General features: G+C 33.3%; 1 protein-coding gene, 1 long non-coding RNA gene and 1 pseudogene across 2 annotated transcripts; 1 reads left to right on the forward strand and 2 right to left on the reverse strand.

The window, feature by feature from the left end:
- Positions 1-1975: 1975 nt before the first annotated feature.
- Positions 1976-8921, reverse strand: LOC115705240 (pleiotropic drug resistance protein 1-like; annotated as a pseudogene).
- On the forward strand, positions 8370-9458 carry LOC133039020 (uncharacterized). The gene is made up of 2 exons (XR_009688567.1): positions 8370-8444; positions 8915-9458. It is a non-coding gene; the product is annotated as an uncharacterized LOC133039020 (long non-coding RNA).
- Positions 9255-16360, reverse strand: LOC115705241 (pleiotropic drug resistance protein 1). The gene is made up of 23 exons (XM_030632521.2): positions 15681-16360; positions 15442-15562; positions 15238-15326; positions 15046-15130; positions 14777-14936; positions 14608-14684; positions 14459-14512; positions 14277-14367; positions 13887-14188; positions 13499-13780; positions 13093-13409; positions 12838-12998; positions 12644-12747; positions 12389-12545; positions 12082-12302; positions 11653-11985; positions 11229-11519; positions 11047-11130; positions 10796-10929; positions 10484-10711; positions 10221-10392; positions 9868-10122; positions 9255-9774 (listed from the first exon to the last, which is right to left on the reverse strand). The coding sequence occupies exons 1-23, from the start codon at positions 16016-16018 to the stop codon at positions 9511-9513; spliced, it is 4320 nt and encodes a 1439-aa protein (XP_030488381.1). The 5' UTR covers positions 16019-16360; the 3' UTR covers positions 9255-9510.
- Between the last annotated feature and the right edge of the window lie 936 nt (positions 16361-17296).

A 17296-nucleotide genomic window follows, 5' to 3' on the forward strand; every position in this document is an offset into this window, starting at 1 on the left:
TAGTAGAATAGTTTAAAGACTGAAAATTATAGCAAAAAAAAAGGACTGAAAATTAAAATAGTACTAATTACTTACGCAAGCGACAAACTATATATATTTAATTAAATATATATTCAATTTCATAAAAAAAAAAAAATCAAATACATATCCGATATAATATTTGATATTATTAATTAAAAATATTTTTTTTATATTATTATTGTTATTTTTTTCGGTGGCAATGATAAAGTGATATCATTATTAGAAACACATGTAGTACTTTAAGGCTACATTTTATAGTTGATAAATATTAGTCACATCCTAATTAAAAAAAAAGTACAAATCATGGTAATTATAAAATCAAGTGGTCCTTTAATTTGGAGATAATATATAACTGATAATTAGTACGTATAGGGTAATTTTATAAATAAAAGGTCATATCAAATATATCTCTTTCATTCGCATTCTTTACCATAAAAAGGACTGACCAACTTGGAGTTGGTAGTTGATCACACCAAAGAAAGACAAAGAGGTATATTATAATGTAAATATATAACTCTCAAAATTTAAATAATTTTACTGTGATGCATGTAATATATATATAAGACAAACGTACGTATATATATGTTAAAAAATAATAATAATAAATTAATGTATATGTTATTTAATTTAAATTGAGATACATGCATTAAAATTCGGTCCAAACTGTGGATTAAAACGGTCGGTTTTTTTATATTTTTATAATGGTCGGTCGATTTTTGGATAAAAACCATAAAAACCGAAAACTGAATATTGGATTTTTTTTGTGTAAAAAACCGACTAAACCGACCGTTGCTCACTCCTAGGCCCTAGGCACAGCCATCAGCCGCCTATACTAAATAACAAGCTCCTGAAACAGTACCCCATCAATATCTCTACAACTATCCTATTCTGGATTAATTGGATAGTCTCAAGACAGTAGATTAATTCAATACTGAAACTTTGAAAATGTCGCTGAAATCCCACCTAGACCAGCATAAATGGCTAATAATTCAACCTGCAACGATTGATATTCTTGCTGCAATGCAGTAGCAGAAGCAACTAAAATTGTTTACCCATTAAAGTAAAATAAATAAAATTGGCCTAGCTATTCTCGAAAGGTGAAAAGTCTAACTTCTTTTTTTTTTTTTTTGTTAGTTTGATAATATATTTATAATAAATATATATGATATATTAAATAATAATAGTGACTACTTTTAAAGTAGCTTAGTATTGAGTGGTAGAACCAGATGAGAGGGTCAAATAAAATATATTTTCACTTAATTTTGATATATGTAGTATTTTATAAATTAATATAAAAAGTTAATTAGCTTTATATAAAAGAATGAGAAATAATAAAGGGCATCTTAAATAATATTGGTGTAAAATAATAAAAAGTGGTATATCATTATTGGTGTGAAATAATATCGAATCTTAAATATTTTAATTTAATAAATAACATAAAAAATCACTAATCACTTGTAAAATGCCATATTAATATGGTATTAGATACGGTAAGAATATATATATATCTTACAAATATATATGGGTTAATTTCACAAATGCACAAAAATAATAAAAAAAACAACAAAAATACGGTTTTACGGAATTTTAAATATTTTTACGATTTTTTTGATTTTATTTACATAAAATACGGTCTTTTATGTTGAAATTTTATTCATTTGTTGTTAATTTTTTGTTATATGTATGTTATTTTTTATTGTTTTTTTGTTATTATTTTGATGTTATTTTCATGTTACTTTTATGTTGTTTTCGTGTTATTTTTTGGAAAATCGTAAAAATATAAAAAAATATTGTTTGAACGTTAAAATTTAAATATTTTACAAAAAATAAAGCATATGTAATTATTCCAATATATATCTTACAAAAATATTGTCAAAAATAATTTATATTAATCATTTTATTTTTCACTTTTTACCATAAAATAGAATAATAATAATGAGTAATAATGAGTTAATTATCTCCTCTCAAAATTGAATGCCTTAAGGGAAAGTGCAAAGATGAAGGCGAAGGTGACAGTGAAAGCCACATTGACGATAGCAACCACAGGAAGAAATTCTCGATCATACCCATAGTAACGTCTCACAAATTCTTCTACACTCTCACCATTGTCCATTTCTTCCTTTACATCACCATACTGCGATACCACCAATCCGTACAAGCTCCACGCTATCGGACACCCCCAGTAGTACCATCTCCACCATATCGGAATCCTCTGTTCAAAAATTCAATGTCAACAGCCGTGATTAATTAGTATAAAATTTGTGTAGTTAGGTTTTCTCAGACTCTTACGGTTCTTGGGATCACGAATCCTGAAAACAAGTTCCAGATTCCGTAAAATGCGGATGAAACGACTGAAGCAATGTGGTAATTCGGAGTTGCTGCCACCGTCATCATGCCGTAGTAGGTGTAGTACGACAATGTGAAGAATGTAAAGAACAGGTTCCATATGAATTTAACTAGATTTAGTTCGAATCCTATCATTGTATATACTATGATGGTATAAAGTGTTGCTTGGACGAAATTGTATGGGATTTCAATAATCACCTGCACAAATTTAGAGAAAATTAGCTATGAATTTCAGATAATTGTCATGGAAATTGAATTTCAATTATTGAATAATGAATCAAGAAGTGTTTTTAATCTCTTAATCAAGTTTTATATTGTTAATTAATTACCTGAGCTAATGTATAGGGAAAAGGTGAATACATCCCTGCAGCTCTTTCTCTGTAAAAAACTGTTCTTTCTATTGAAACTACTGGTTGTACAGAGCTTGCATTTTGGGAACCAGCGAAGGGAAGAGCTGCGTACATGGACCCAATTGCATTCATTAAGGTTTGTTGCCGTTTCCTGCATTGTTAAATAAAACGATGAACAGAGAATGTAGAGAAAACTATGAGAGTTGAGATGGGATAAAATGTTTTTGAAATTTTGTTGCAATTGCAAGTTTTACAAGTCACCTTTTTGATCCCAGATCCCAGAACATTGTCCCAAACATTAAGGCTCCGATAGTGCTGAAGAGCAACCTAACGGCGGTGTATGGTGGGTTTCGCCAGTAAGACTTATGCTGCTTCCATAAACAAGCCATGCATTGGGTGAGAAATGGCTGGGAATATTTAGAAGGGAAATGGAGTTCTGCTGACCCAGGAGAAGGTATGCTAAATCCTTTGATGGCTTCTTTGTTTCTCCTGTTATAATCATCATCATCACATGGTAATTAGTATAAACGGTATTTGTTAATTTATTAACCATCCAATCCATGTTAGTGTAATCATTTATAATCAGGTGAGACTGCCAACCTGTATAGTTCTGAGTTCTTGTATATTTCAGCAAAATCAACCCCTAAAGCCATTTCTTGTGCTGAAGTGGTGACTTCTAACATCCATGTTGCTGGGTTGGAGCCAGCTTTTATGCTACTAACACCATTGATTCCCTTGGTAACGTGAAATGTTCTTTCAATTAAGCGGATAAACACTAAAAAAATTAATTTTTGTTGTTTTTGGCGATTTCATCTTACCTCAAAGTAATTGATTAAATGGCAAGAATGTCGACCTAATGGCCCAACATATATTTCTTCTCCTCCTCTCTTCAAAAGTAGCAACTGCAACCACTTGTTTTAAACTTTTAATCATCATATAACACACAAACCATGTTTATAGAATGTAAAATGTTATTTACCTCGTCGAAAGCGTCAAATATGTCAATGCTTGGCTGATGAATTGTGCACACAACTGTTCTGCCTGTATCAACTGTGTTCCTAACTGTTCTCATGACAATTGCAGCAGCTCTAGCATCTAATCCGGAAGTTGGCTCATCCATGAATACTATAGAGGGGTTTGCGACTAGCTCAACTGCAATGGTCAATCTTTTTCGCTGCTCGGTGGAGAGACCATTGACTCCAGGCAATCCAACTAGTGCTTGTCTTAGTGGAGAGAGTTCCACAAGCTCCATCACTTCCTCAATAAACAACTGTTATTATCAATAGTTATAAGGTACAAACTGATTAATAAACATATAGAAATTATTAATTGAAACTATATGTACAAACTGCTACGAAATAAATAGAGTGATTGAAATCAATAAAATTTCGATTTTAGTGAACTTATCTTTGTCAATTTTTATATAGCATATTTACGATTATGGCTAGATCAATTGGCCTTTATCTTGACTACAGTTAAAAATTGTGTTAATTAATGTGTGAAAACAAATTTAAAACCATCTATTCCAGTACCAACCTTTCTGGTTTCTGAATCAACATTTGATGGTAAACGAAGCCATGCAGAGTAGAGCAAGGACTCATAGACAGTAACATGTGGCGAGTGAATATCGTTTTGCTCGCAATATCCTGATATTCGGGTAAATGTTTCCTGATTCTTAGGGTAACCGGAGATTCTGATATCCCCTTCAACATATCCACCAGTTTTCCTTCCAGCCAGAACATCCATCAAAGTGGTTTTACCAGCACCACTAACTCCCATTAATGCTGTCAAAACACCGGGCCTAAAACAACCACTTATGCCATTCAGGAGAACCAGCTTATCGTCTAAGACACCGTGATTTTTCATTTCCTGTGGCATCAGTACAAACACGAATCATCAGGCAACATAATTTTTTGATCAATACAACTTTAATATACTAGTACTTGTGTGTAACCACCTCTGGCATGTCGACAGAGTATGTGACATTATCAAATGAAATGGAATGTGGTTCAAAAGGAAGAATCATTCCTCTTCTCTGCTCAGAAGCTCTGCTCCTAACATCCTCTCTTCTCTCTGCATTTGAATTAGATTAGACTGGATCACAAGGAAATACACAAACGTAATTGATTTTACCTTTCTGAGTTTTGTGGCTTGATGAGTCATTATCATCGTTGATCTCACTATCTTCCCACTTAACAGCTTGCGGCCTTCCGATGGCTGCATACTCATGTTTATTAATATGTCTATATGTATTACTGTTATGAAGTTTTTAGAGTTTATGAGCTATAGATACTGATACTCACAGTCAAGGTAAGTAAGAGCTAAACTGTAAAAAATGTTGAAAACTAAGACGAAAGCGATCAGTGCTCCTAAACCAAGCCAATACCAATATGCATGAACAAAGAAAGCTCGAGACTTGAGAACTGCAATTCCCAGTGGTTCTGTTGAATTGGGTTTAGCCTGAGTTCATCATGAGAAAGTAAAATCCGAAAATCAGTCTAATTTGTTTTAAAAAAAGCTAACTTAGAATTGTTTAAGATAATTACATGGCTCCAACTTCTCCCAAGAAACTCATTAACCACCAATGCATTCTGACCATACATCATAGGTGAAATCCAGTACCCCCAAATCCACCATTTCTTAATATCATCTGTGAAAATAAGCAAGTGAAACATAAGCAAGTGAAACATAAAAGGATTACTTTATTAACTTGACCTCGTTTTAGTAAAAATATTTTTCAGTATTTGATGTCAAAGTACCTCTTGACAGCACAAATCCACCTAATCCAAAAAGCATGAGGAACATAAGCGAACTGACCGTGCCACCGGTGATCATGTCTCTAGTTATACCTCCTACAAACCGACACATGCCGGAGGCCATCTGACTAACAGCTACTAACAAAAGATATTGTTTCAAGAACCTGCAACATGTTTAATTTGAAAAATATTAAACATGATGAAAAGGAATAAGAAAATGATTGAATTTAGACATTTTCTTTCTACTTGTTTATTACCTTCCTATGTTTGGATCAAAACCAATGGGATAATATGTTATTAACATCCAAACCGCGACTTCTAGAAACGATATAGGTATCTTGAGAATCCATGTTGGAAGAGCATATGCCCATGATGGAAAAAACAGAAAGTTCCTTTGCTTGTAAAAGACTGGAAGCTTAGCTATAGTCATAGAGATCTCTGACATTCCATTGAACATAGTTGCACCCACAGAGAAGAACAATGCACCAATGTAAATTCCACCATCTTCTACTGAATTATGAGACATCTTAGTTCGAAAGAAGACTGTGGTTGCAATCAGTGCCGATATTGCAAGCTAAAAAAGTATAGAAAAACCAGATTAAGAACATATATAGTTTACGAAACCATATGGGAAACTTAGCCTAATTTTGCTCACCTGAGCTAGCTTGAAGATGTAGACAAAAGAATTTCTTTTCATAAGCAATAATTCTCTTGAGAAGCAAGCTTTGAGTAGCTCTATCTTTTTCACACCATATATTTTAGTTGTCAAAGCAGCTTTGTGATTCTTTCTCTTGTCAAAGGGAGTTGCAAGCTCATCTTCAAGTTTTAGTCCCACTTTGAAGGATCGATATGCGTCAGCAAATTCCTTGACAGTAATGAATCTGTAAGCCTCATTATCTCGTACCCAATACTTCTCTTGATCTTTCTTTGATGTCACCTAAAGATTTAATTGCATAACATGTAAGATTCAATATCATATTAACATATAGAAATTTGTACTGAAAGAGACTACCTCTTGGAGAAAGTCAGCAACACCTTTCCTCTCAGGACACTTGAACCCCATAAATTCAAAAAATTCAAGCACTTGTTGACGCGGACCTTGGTACACGATTTTGCCATCAGATAAAAGAATGACATCGTCGAAAAGTTCGAATGTCTCTGGTGCAGGCTGGAGTAGAGAGATGACAGTTGTTCCATTCAAAATGTGAACATTTTGTTTGAGAGAGTTCACTATTTGGTATGTGGTTGAGCTATCCAAACCAGAAGATATCTCATCCATGAACAGAGCATTTGCCGGTCCAACAAGCATCTCACCTGTATAGTTTTCAACCATAATTAGGTATTTCACTTGTTAACTTTGTCAAAATGTATAGAAGTATAGTTGAGTTTCTATACCAGTGGTTACACGTTTTCTTTGTCCACCTGATATACCCCTTAACATTCCATCTCCCACCATTGTATCAGCACAAACTTCCAACCCCAAAATCTGATAATGTATTAACAACTTCAATAAAAACTTATTAACAACATTAAAGATGAAAAAAAAAAAGCTTAATGATTCTTACTCTTAAAATATAATCTGTCACTACATTCGTCTCTTGACCTTCTATTGCTGTAGCCTATGACATTATGTTAAAGAATAGCCTTAGCATAATTATGTAAAAAATAACATGTGAATTGTTACTTGTTTATATTGAAAATATTATTGTTACCTTCATGTAAACATCAAGGTCTAGATCAGGCTTGATATTAGCTTCTTCTTCTCTTCTTGATAGCTCAGATAACATGTCTACAGATTTTACAAAATCATTGATATTCTTTAGAAATCAAATGGGAGTTATTCTTTATTGGGTGAAAATTGATTGAGGAAATGAACTAACCATAACGTGATCCAACACCTTGACATCTTGCAGAGAAGGCCAAGGTTTCTCTCACAGTCATTTCTCCAATATGTTCATCGTATTGGCTGATGTAGGCAGCAGTTCTTCGCGGTATGAACTCGTCCATGTCATGCCCATTATAAGTCACCCTTCCAGAAAACTGATGCAAAGAAATGGTTTTTAAGTTTTGTTTTCATTTTATAAAGGAAATTATTTAAAGCTAAGTGGTGAATAATGTCATGGCTTTTTTTCTTTCACCTTCAAATTCTGGTCAAGCTTTCCTGCCAAAGCCAATAATAAAGTGGTTTTCCCAGAACTTGGAGGACCTAACAACAATGTCATTCTGAAAAGTTTCCAATGGTGAGTAATATACTTAGAGAAATGAATGTTCTGGTTAAGTGAAAAATCAGAGGTGACCATTTTACTCACCTGCCTGGCTTTATGATTCCACTAACATCATCAAGGATTTTCAAATGTTTCTTTCTACTTGAAAGAATATGTAAATGAGTCAATAAACGCTGCAAGAATCAATGAATTTGAATATTGTGTTAATAATATTCCATCATAAAAAAAAAGATGGGAGTAAATGCACAGCTCAAAAATTCAATATTTTTATAAAAAGATGGAAAAAGTTACCTCAAATATATTAATGTATGCGTTGAAGAAGGTTGGCAAAGCTCTGCTTCCTACATAAGCATCTGTCTCAACATTAAGATGCTCAAATCGAACTTCAATTGTGGGTAGTTTTATTCCAACTCTGAAATTGTTATTTTAACATAAAAATCCAAACATACATAAAAATTTCATAAATATTATCTATTATTATTATTAGTATTATTACCTATCAATTCGATTCTTGAGTTTGAGCAAAAACTTTTGATTACCCTCATCAGCAATGGTAACCAACCTCTCAATCAAACTCTTCCTTTGATTGAGTCCAAGATTATGAATATCAATAATCTCATGAGTGGCAGCTTCTCCTGTAGATGTTGTTATAAGTAAACCTTTTCTCAAACGATTATATGTTGGAAGCTTTTCAAGTGCAAACCATTGAAGATCATCTTCTTCTTCTTCTCTTCTTGAGAAAGAAGGTAACCTTTCAAAGACCCTATTGCTATTGTTTCTCCATGAGGAATTTCTACTACTAGAACTCCTAATACTCATCTCCATTATTTTCTCTATACCTCTTAGTGTTATGTATTCTTCAAAATATATAGTGTTTGAAGAAAATCAGTTATGTTATCATATTAAAAAAAATTCTCAATTAGTGTCATTATTAATTTAGAGAATATACATAGGAGGATTTTATGAGATTAAGATCTCATGATTTATTCCAGTTCTATACCTGATAATTGATAAGATTAGGAGATTTTTTATGTTTATTTTTTCCAAATTAAGGAAGAATCAGAGTTTGTTTTGTTATAGGCCTTGCAAGAAAAGAAAGGTCCATTTGTAAATTTTATCATCAAAATATTAATCTTTTCAAGATTAGTAAAAACTAATAAAATGGATCCTGCATGATCTTGCTTCATTATTTATTTATTTTTATTTTTTCTAAAAGGATTTGTGGAGCAAGAAGATCTCATCTCACCCAATTTATTCATATTTGTTATTTTGGTTATGGAGAATGGATCATCAGGCCCTCTGAAGATATTATGATTTTGTCTGATAAGGCTCTCTGTTTCTTAATTCATCCATTCGTACCTGCTTTCTTTTTTTGTTAACATAATCCTTACATAATTATGGATTATAGCTTTTCTTTTTCTGGCCAAGATTATATTTTTTATAGCTAAAAAATTTCAAAAAAAGTTCACAATAAAACTCCCTTAAATTCTACCTTTTCTGCATTTGATTTTGATTTTATTTTTTCTTGATAAGATCATGCATTAAAAGTTTTCACATAGAAAATATGAATTTATATTTGTCCTATTTTTATTACAATATGACACTTTACTTTGTTACAATTGAAACAAACAGTTGGAAGTATCATATTACAAATTCTTACTTACCAAAGAGATAATAATAAATTACATGTTACAGCTTTGCTATTGCACAAAAAAAAAATAGTAATATTAATAAAATATACTGTTAAAAAAAAAAAAAAACCAAGAGCTAAAACAAATATACAGACAAAACCAGAACAAATTAATTAATTGTCTATCGCTTTTGGAAATTGAGGGCCTTAACAGCAAAGGCAAAGATGATTCCGAAGAACAATGCAAATGCAACATTGACAACTGCAACGACTCCCAAGTAATCATGTTTGAACCCGTAAAATCGTCTCAGAAACTGTTGTACCGTCTCGCCTGTTTCCTGGTTAAGAACTTCGGTAACATCTCCATATTGTGAGGCCACCAATCCATACAAAGTCCATGCAACCGGGCAAGCATAGTAATACCATCTCCACCATATTGGCATCCTCTGTTGTTTTCGGGAACAAACAAACAAAACATTACTAACTTTAGACATTAAGGAAAAACTATTACTATAGTTGTCGAGTTGAGTAAAACTTACAGTGCGAGGGACGACGAATCCAGAGAAGAGGTTCCATACTCCGTAGAAGGCAGAGGAAACAATGGAAGCAATGTGATGGTTTGGAGTGATTGCCACAGTCATCATACCATAGAAAGTGAAGTAGAGCATAGCAAAGAATGTATAAAACAGATACCAAAAGAATTTTGCAGCAGTCCATTCGAAGTTAATCATCGAGTATACTATGAGGCAATAAACCAAAGCTTGACACAAAATGTATGGAATCTCAACCACCGCCTGCGTTTTCCAAATACATGATGTCAAATACATACATATATTTATCTAGGTTTGTATACAAATAAATAGTGTTTGATTTGAGAATAGTAAATGTTTACCTGTCCAAATGTGTAGGGAAAAGCAGAATACATTCCTGCAGCTTTTTCTCTGTAAAAGACTGTTCTTTCTATGGAAACTACCGGCTGTACAGATGAAGCGTTTTGGACCCCGATGAAGAAGACTGCAGCATACATTGATCCCATTGCATTGATGAGATCTTGTTGTTTTGACCTGCAATTTTGTTAAAAGTTCATATCAGATGAGGAAGGCAAAGGAAAGTAAAGGATTATATATAGAGTTCAATGGGGATTGTATAACTTACCTCTTAGATCCTAAGTCCCAGAACATTGTCCCAAATGTCAAGGCTATGAAAGTGGTGAAAATAAATCTCACGGCAGTATAAGGCGGGTTTCTCCAGTACGACAGCCGTTGTTTCCATAAGCAAGCCATACACTGAGTGACAAATGAGCGAGAGTATTGAGTAGGGAAGTAAAGATCCTTAGAACCAGGAGCAGGGGTGCTTAGCTCTTTAATAAGTTGTTTGTTTCTCCTGTTGATTCAAAAAAATAGTTTAGTATTTCTCTCCTTAATACTGTATAGAAGTACAATAAAAGGTCTGAATAATCTAACCAACCTGTATAATTCAGAACCCTTGTAAACTTTAGTAAAATCAACTCCCAAAGATATTTCTTGGGCCGAACTCGAAACCTCCAACATCCAAGTTGCAGGATTATAACCATCTCTGATTTTGCTGACACCTTCAATAGCCTTGATAAACACCACATATGTATCAAATTAGCAATGAAGAAAAAGAGATGCATTACCTTGTAAAAGACTCAAAGCAAATTTAAGTTGAAATAACACAAGAATCTGGTCTAGTTGTACCTCAAAATAGTTGATCAGATGGCAAGAATGTCGACCTAATGGCCCCACGTATATCTCTTCTCCTCCTCTTTTCATAAGGAATAGCTACAAGTACAACAAAATATGTTTCATTTAGTTATGCAAAAAGGAAAAGATTCAAGATGAACTCTGACATCATTGGGAATCCTTGTTTAAAAAATTACCTCATCAAAGGCTTCAAAGATGTCAATACTTGGTTGATGAATTGTGCACACAACAGTTCTGCCAGTATCCACTGTGTTCCTAACTGTTCTCATAACAATTGCAGCAGCTCTGGCATCCAGCCCTGATGTTGGTTCATCCATGAATATTATAGAAGGATTTGCCACCAACTCAACCGCGATAGTCAACCTTTTTCGTTGCTCAGTTGAGAGACCATTCACTCCAGGCAATCCAACTAGTGCTTGTCTCAGTGAAGTAAGTTCCACAAGCTCCATCACTTCCTCAATAAACATCTGTCCAATAGCATAAAAGTTTGTCAACTCAAGTTCTTGTTCATTATTTAATAACTAAAAAAAATTGAATTGAACCAAAAGGTGACACATTCATGTTCATCAAATTATAAGATAAGCTATTTAAGGAAATTACCCTTCTCTTTTCAGAATCAACTTCTGCTGGTAAACGAAGCCATGCTGAGTAGAGCAATGACTCGTAAATGGTAACATGAGGTGAATGGATGTCATTTTGCTCACAATATCCAGAAATTCTTGCAAATGTTTCTTGCTTCTTAGGGTAGCCAGAAATTCTAACATCGCCCTCAATATATCCACCGGTTTTTCTACCGGCAAGCACATCCATCAAAGTGGTCTTACCAGCTCCACTAACTCCCATCAGTGCTGTCAACACACCAGGCCTAAAACTACCACTAACACCCTTTAATAGAACCAATTTATCCTCAACCACACCTTGGCTCTTCATTTCCTGCAGGTTCACGTTCAGAGAGAAAAGTTTCGTTATTTTAAGATCAAACTCCATTTTTAAACTCACTAATAAAATTACTTTGTTTATGACTCTTACCTGTGGCATGTCTACTGAGTAGATTACATCATCAAAACAAATAGAATGTGGCTCAAATGGAAGGATCATTCCTTTTTTGGCATTGATACTTTCATCGACGGTCTGAGAGTGATGGCTTGAGCTATTTGCTCTTTGGTTCATTTCAATGGCACCCCTGGCTCTACTATCTTGAACATCATTCTCAGAATCATCTGATTTAACACTTTTTGCATTTTCTAGTGCTGCACACATGAATTTTATGAGATTAGTTTGCTAACAGAAATCCTTTTGGAGATTTTCTTTAGTAAATCCAAAAAAGAATACTCACGGTTAAGGAAAGTAAGAGCCAGCATGTACAAAAGGTTTAGCAAAATAATGAAACCAGTCAACCCCGCCAAACCAATCCAATACCAGTACGCTTCAGTAAAGAAACCTCGCGATTTTAAGACTTCAACACCAAGAGATTCGGTTGAGCCTGGTAACACCTATCAAGAGCAATAGGTACAACACAAAACAAATAAGATGATGGTTTCACAAAGCAAAAGTATAAAGCTTACAAACCAATAAGTTACAAGAAACTTACACGTCTCCATTTTTCCCCAAGGAATTCATTAACTAAAACTGCAGTCTGACCGTACATTAGAGGTGACACCCAATAACCCCAAATCCACCAGCTCTTGATATCATCTGTTGGCATAATGAATCATATCAGACAAATAAAAAGAAGCATTACCATCAATCAAAATGCATTATTGAAATAGATTCAATCTACTGTACCTCTAGACAACACAAAACCACCCAGTGTGAAGAGCAAGAGCAACACAAATGACCCAAATGTGTTGGCTATGATCATGTTCCTACCCGTAGCTGCAGTAGCTCGGAACAATGCTGAGGCCATCTGATTAACAAATATCAGTGCAAGATATTGCCGAAACAACCTGAAATAATGCACAAAAACCAAGTGTTCAGAAGAAAATTAAACCACGAAAACCCCAATTATTCCAGTCTTTGATTTTTCTTTTTCTTGTGTACCTTCCAACACTTGGGTCTAATCCAATTGAATAATATGTAATGGCTACCCAAACTGCTACTTCTAGAAAAGCTATAGGGATCTTCAGAATCCAAGATGGAAGAGCATATGCCCAAGCAGGGTAGAACTGGAGGTCCCTTTGCTTGTAAAACACTGGAAGCTTGGCAATGGTCATAGGAAGTTCTGACATACCATTGAACATAACCATTATCACAGTGAAGAACAAAGCACCGAGGTAAATTCCACCATCTTCTACAGTATTGCGATTCATCTCTGTTCTTAAGAAAAGTGTTGTAGCTACCAGCGCCATTATCGCAAGCTAGAAGCAGGGAAACAATAATTATGAGCTCATAAACTGAATAAACAGTAGAAAAAAACTAAAACTGGAAACATAGATGATAAACCCACTTGTACAAGCTTGAAGATGTAGACAAATGAGTTTCTCTGCATGAGCAAATATTCTCTTGAGAAGCAAGCTTTTATGAACTCTTTCTTTTTGACACCATAGCTTTTGGTTGTCAAAGCAGCAGGATGATTTTTGCTTTTGTCATATGGAGTTGCAAGATGATCCCCTATTTTCTGCCCCACATGGAATGATTGGAAAGACTCAGCAAATTCCTTGACAGTGACATACCTGTAAGGTTGATCTCTTCTTGCCCAATACTGGCCCTGATCTTTCCTTGATGTTACCTATAATTCAGCGATGTATAATTGATTATTCCATACTACATAACAATTTATATTTGAAGAGTTTCCCTACCCAAAAAAATATACATGTTTATGGAGGTAAAGTTACCTCTTGAAGAAAGTCCGCAACACCTTTTCTCTCAGGGCATTTGAAACCCATAGATTCAAAGAAAGCAAGCACATTTTCACGTGGACCCTGATACACTATCTGGCCATCAGATAGAAGAATGATATCGTCAAAAAGATCATAAGTCTCGGGTGCTGGTTGTAGTAAAGAGATGACATTAGTTCCATTAAAGATGTGAACATATTGCTTCAGTGAGTTCACAATCTGGTACGTAGTTGAACTGTCCAAACCAGTTGAGATCTCATCCATGAACAACACCCCTGCTGGGCCAACAAGCATCTCCCCTGTACATGACGGATGAAATTAATGTTATGTTTGTTTATTATTGAAAAATAAGTAATAAAAAAATGCAGAAAGCAACTGTGTTTATACCAGTTGTGACACGCTTCCTCTGTCCTCCAGAGATACCCCTTAGCATTTCATCTCCCACCATTGTATCAGCACATACTTCCAAACCAAGAATCTGTAATTCATGTCATCTTAATTACTTGACTAATTTCACAGGAATAAGCTAACTATATAAAACAATGTATAGAATTTTTAATGGTTTTTACCTTAAGAACATAATCTGTCACGACATTTGTCTCTTGTCCTTCTGTCGCAACTGCCTACAGTACAGATACAAAAAAACTAAGTTAAGTAAATCAAGCTTTAAACTTTCAAAAGAAAATATCAATTATGGGGTTGAAGTGGATTTTCTCACCTTCATGTAGACATCAATATCTGCATCAGGTTTGATATTTGCTTCTTTCTCTCTTCTAGCCAATTCAGCTAGCATGTCTGCAAGTGCATGCAAATACATATATTAATTTACATATTAGAAAATTTATTATGAACATTCATAAACAGAATGTAGAAAATGATGAACTAACCGAAACGAGTTCCAACTCCTTGGCATCTTGCAGAGAAAGACAAAGTTTCTCTTACAGTCATTTCTCCAATATGGACATCATGCTGACTAATATAGGCAGCTGTTCTTACAGGTACAAACTCATTCATCTCATGTCCATTATAAGTCACCCTCCCAGAAAACTATACCAAATATAACACTTCATCAGTTATCATGTTAAATAAAATTACAAGAATAAAAAAATAAAAGGGAACTTTAATGCTAATGATTTATTTTTATTTTGTTGTTCACCTTTAAATCCTTGGCAAGCTTTCCTGCCAGAGTCAATAAAAGTGTTGTCTTGCCAGAACTTGGAGGACCCAATAGCAATGTCAATCTAAAACATTTCATAGTAAAGTAATATTAGTTAGATGTATGTTTTATGGATTCCAAAACCAAAGATATAAATTATTGATAAACAAAACAAAAAATAACTTTACTAACCTTCCTGGCTTTATAACTCCACTAACATCGTTAAGGATGTTAAGATGTTTCTTTTTGCTATTGAAAATAGGCAGAAATCCCAGTAGACCCTTAAATAATTGAACAAATGAATTGTTAAAAGAAATGTTGTGAGTAAATTAAAAAAAAAAAAATAGTGTATTTATTGAGCATGAGATGGCCCAATATTTGTGTAGTGTGAGCTACCTCAAATATATTAATGGTGAAATTAATGAATGAAGGTAAAGCTCTGCTTCCAATATGAACATCTGCTTCCACATTAACTTGCTCAAATCTCACTTCAATAGTTGGAAGATCAAGTCCAACCCTGAAATTGTTTCCATATACAAAAACCCAAAACTCAATAGATAGAAAAAGTTTGAAAAAGAAGGTCAAAAATGAAAAAAGAAAGACACTTTGTATTTGTTTTGTTATGTAATTAGTACCTATCAATACGATTTCTGAGCTTCAACAAAAACCTTTCATTATCTTCTTCTGCAACTTTGACCAATCTCTCAAGCAAATCTTTCCTTTCTTTAAAACCAAGATTATGTATATCAACCTCGTTTGATTCTCCTTTAGAGGTAGTAAGAATGCCTTTTCTCAAACGAGAATAAGTTGGAAGCTTTTCAAGAGCAGCCCATTTGAGAGCATCTTCATCATCTTCTTCCCTTGAAGATTTAGAGAAAACCTCCATGTTATTGTTCCTCCATAACGAACTACTCGTACTTCTCATGCTATTTCGCAGGCTATTACCCGCTCTGTATAAATCAGCTCCCTCCATTTTCACCCAAAACAGAGATCAATGTCAAAACTCACCAATACCCACAATCCTTTTTATATAAAGTTTGCAACTTTGAACCTATAACTAGCCGAAAACATATACATACGTGTGTATATATATATAACAATGTCTTACAAGGCACGCACTTTTTCAGCTGCAAACAGAAACCCAGATTTATTTTCTCTGGATGATTTTGATGAAATGAATTACAACTATAAAATCTATATATATATATATATATAAATAATTTGTAGGGGAAAGCAAAATCAAAAAAGAACTTCTAGAAGAAGAGGGTGGCAAGAAAAAATCTTTCATTTCAGATTGGGTCAGCTGAATTTAATGAATCTGAAAAGGAGAAAGAAATAGGATCCATTTAAGCATAGTAAAAATGATTTAGCCGTGGTCAAATGTCAAATGGTTTTGCAAAAATTAGACAAATTTTAAATTAATATATTTCTTCTTTTTAAAAAAAAAAAAAATTGCTTAAAATAGTAATGAAAAGTTAATTTTAATGTTTTTGAATAATTATTTATAAAGTTAAAAATAAAATTCTTTCTTTTAAAAAGAAAAAAAAAGTAAAAATAAAATCTTTGGATTTTACAAAGTATGTTTTATTTAGATTTTTTTTAATGATTAATGTAGTGATTTGATCAAGATTTGGGGGTGTAGAAAAGATATGATGGTCCTATAAGTACTGTTTTGAACGTAGTATCTAGTATTATTTAGAGATGAGACTTTATGATTGGTTAGTGATATATTTTATAAAAATTATTATATTAAATTATATAATACTTGATACTTAATTAATTGCACTTATAGCAATATTACACTTAAGAAATTACTAGGCACAAGTAATATATTTTAGTATTTCTCTAAAAAATAAGTTTTTAAAAGAGTTATTGAACACTATTAGTGTCTAACATCTTCTAGACGTGTTGCATTGCAATATATTTTCTAAAAATTATTATAAATTATATGAGACTCGATAATTATTATACTTTATCATTCCAAAAACATTTCATACTTTTTTCTTCCTTAATTAGTACATTGTATTAATAATTGAAGTCAATTTTAACTTACCCCTTATAATTAATGATTGAAACCCCTTCCGTAACATAATAAGTTATCTACTAAATAAATAGTTTGAAGAAAACCAAGTGTCAAAATAGTCGGAAATGTCCATAAATTGTTAGTTGAGCATTTGAAATAATAGATTGAAAATGAAGATACAATAGTTGTCAAAACTTCAAATTAAGGACATGGACACATGTCAGTCTT

Source organism: Cannabis sativa, chromosome 1 (genome assembly GCF_029168945.1).
Source record: "Cannabis sativa cultivar Pink pepper isolate KNU-18-1 chromosome 1, ASM2916894v1, whole genome shotgun sequence".
Taxonomy (NCBI): domain Eukaryota; kingdom Viridiplantae; phylum Streptophyta; class Magnoliopsida; order Rosales; family Cannabaceae; genus Cannabis; species Cannabis sativa.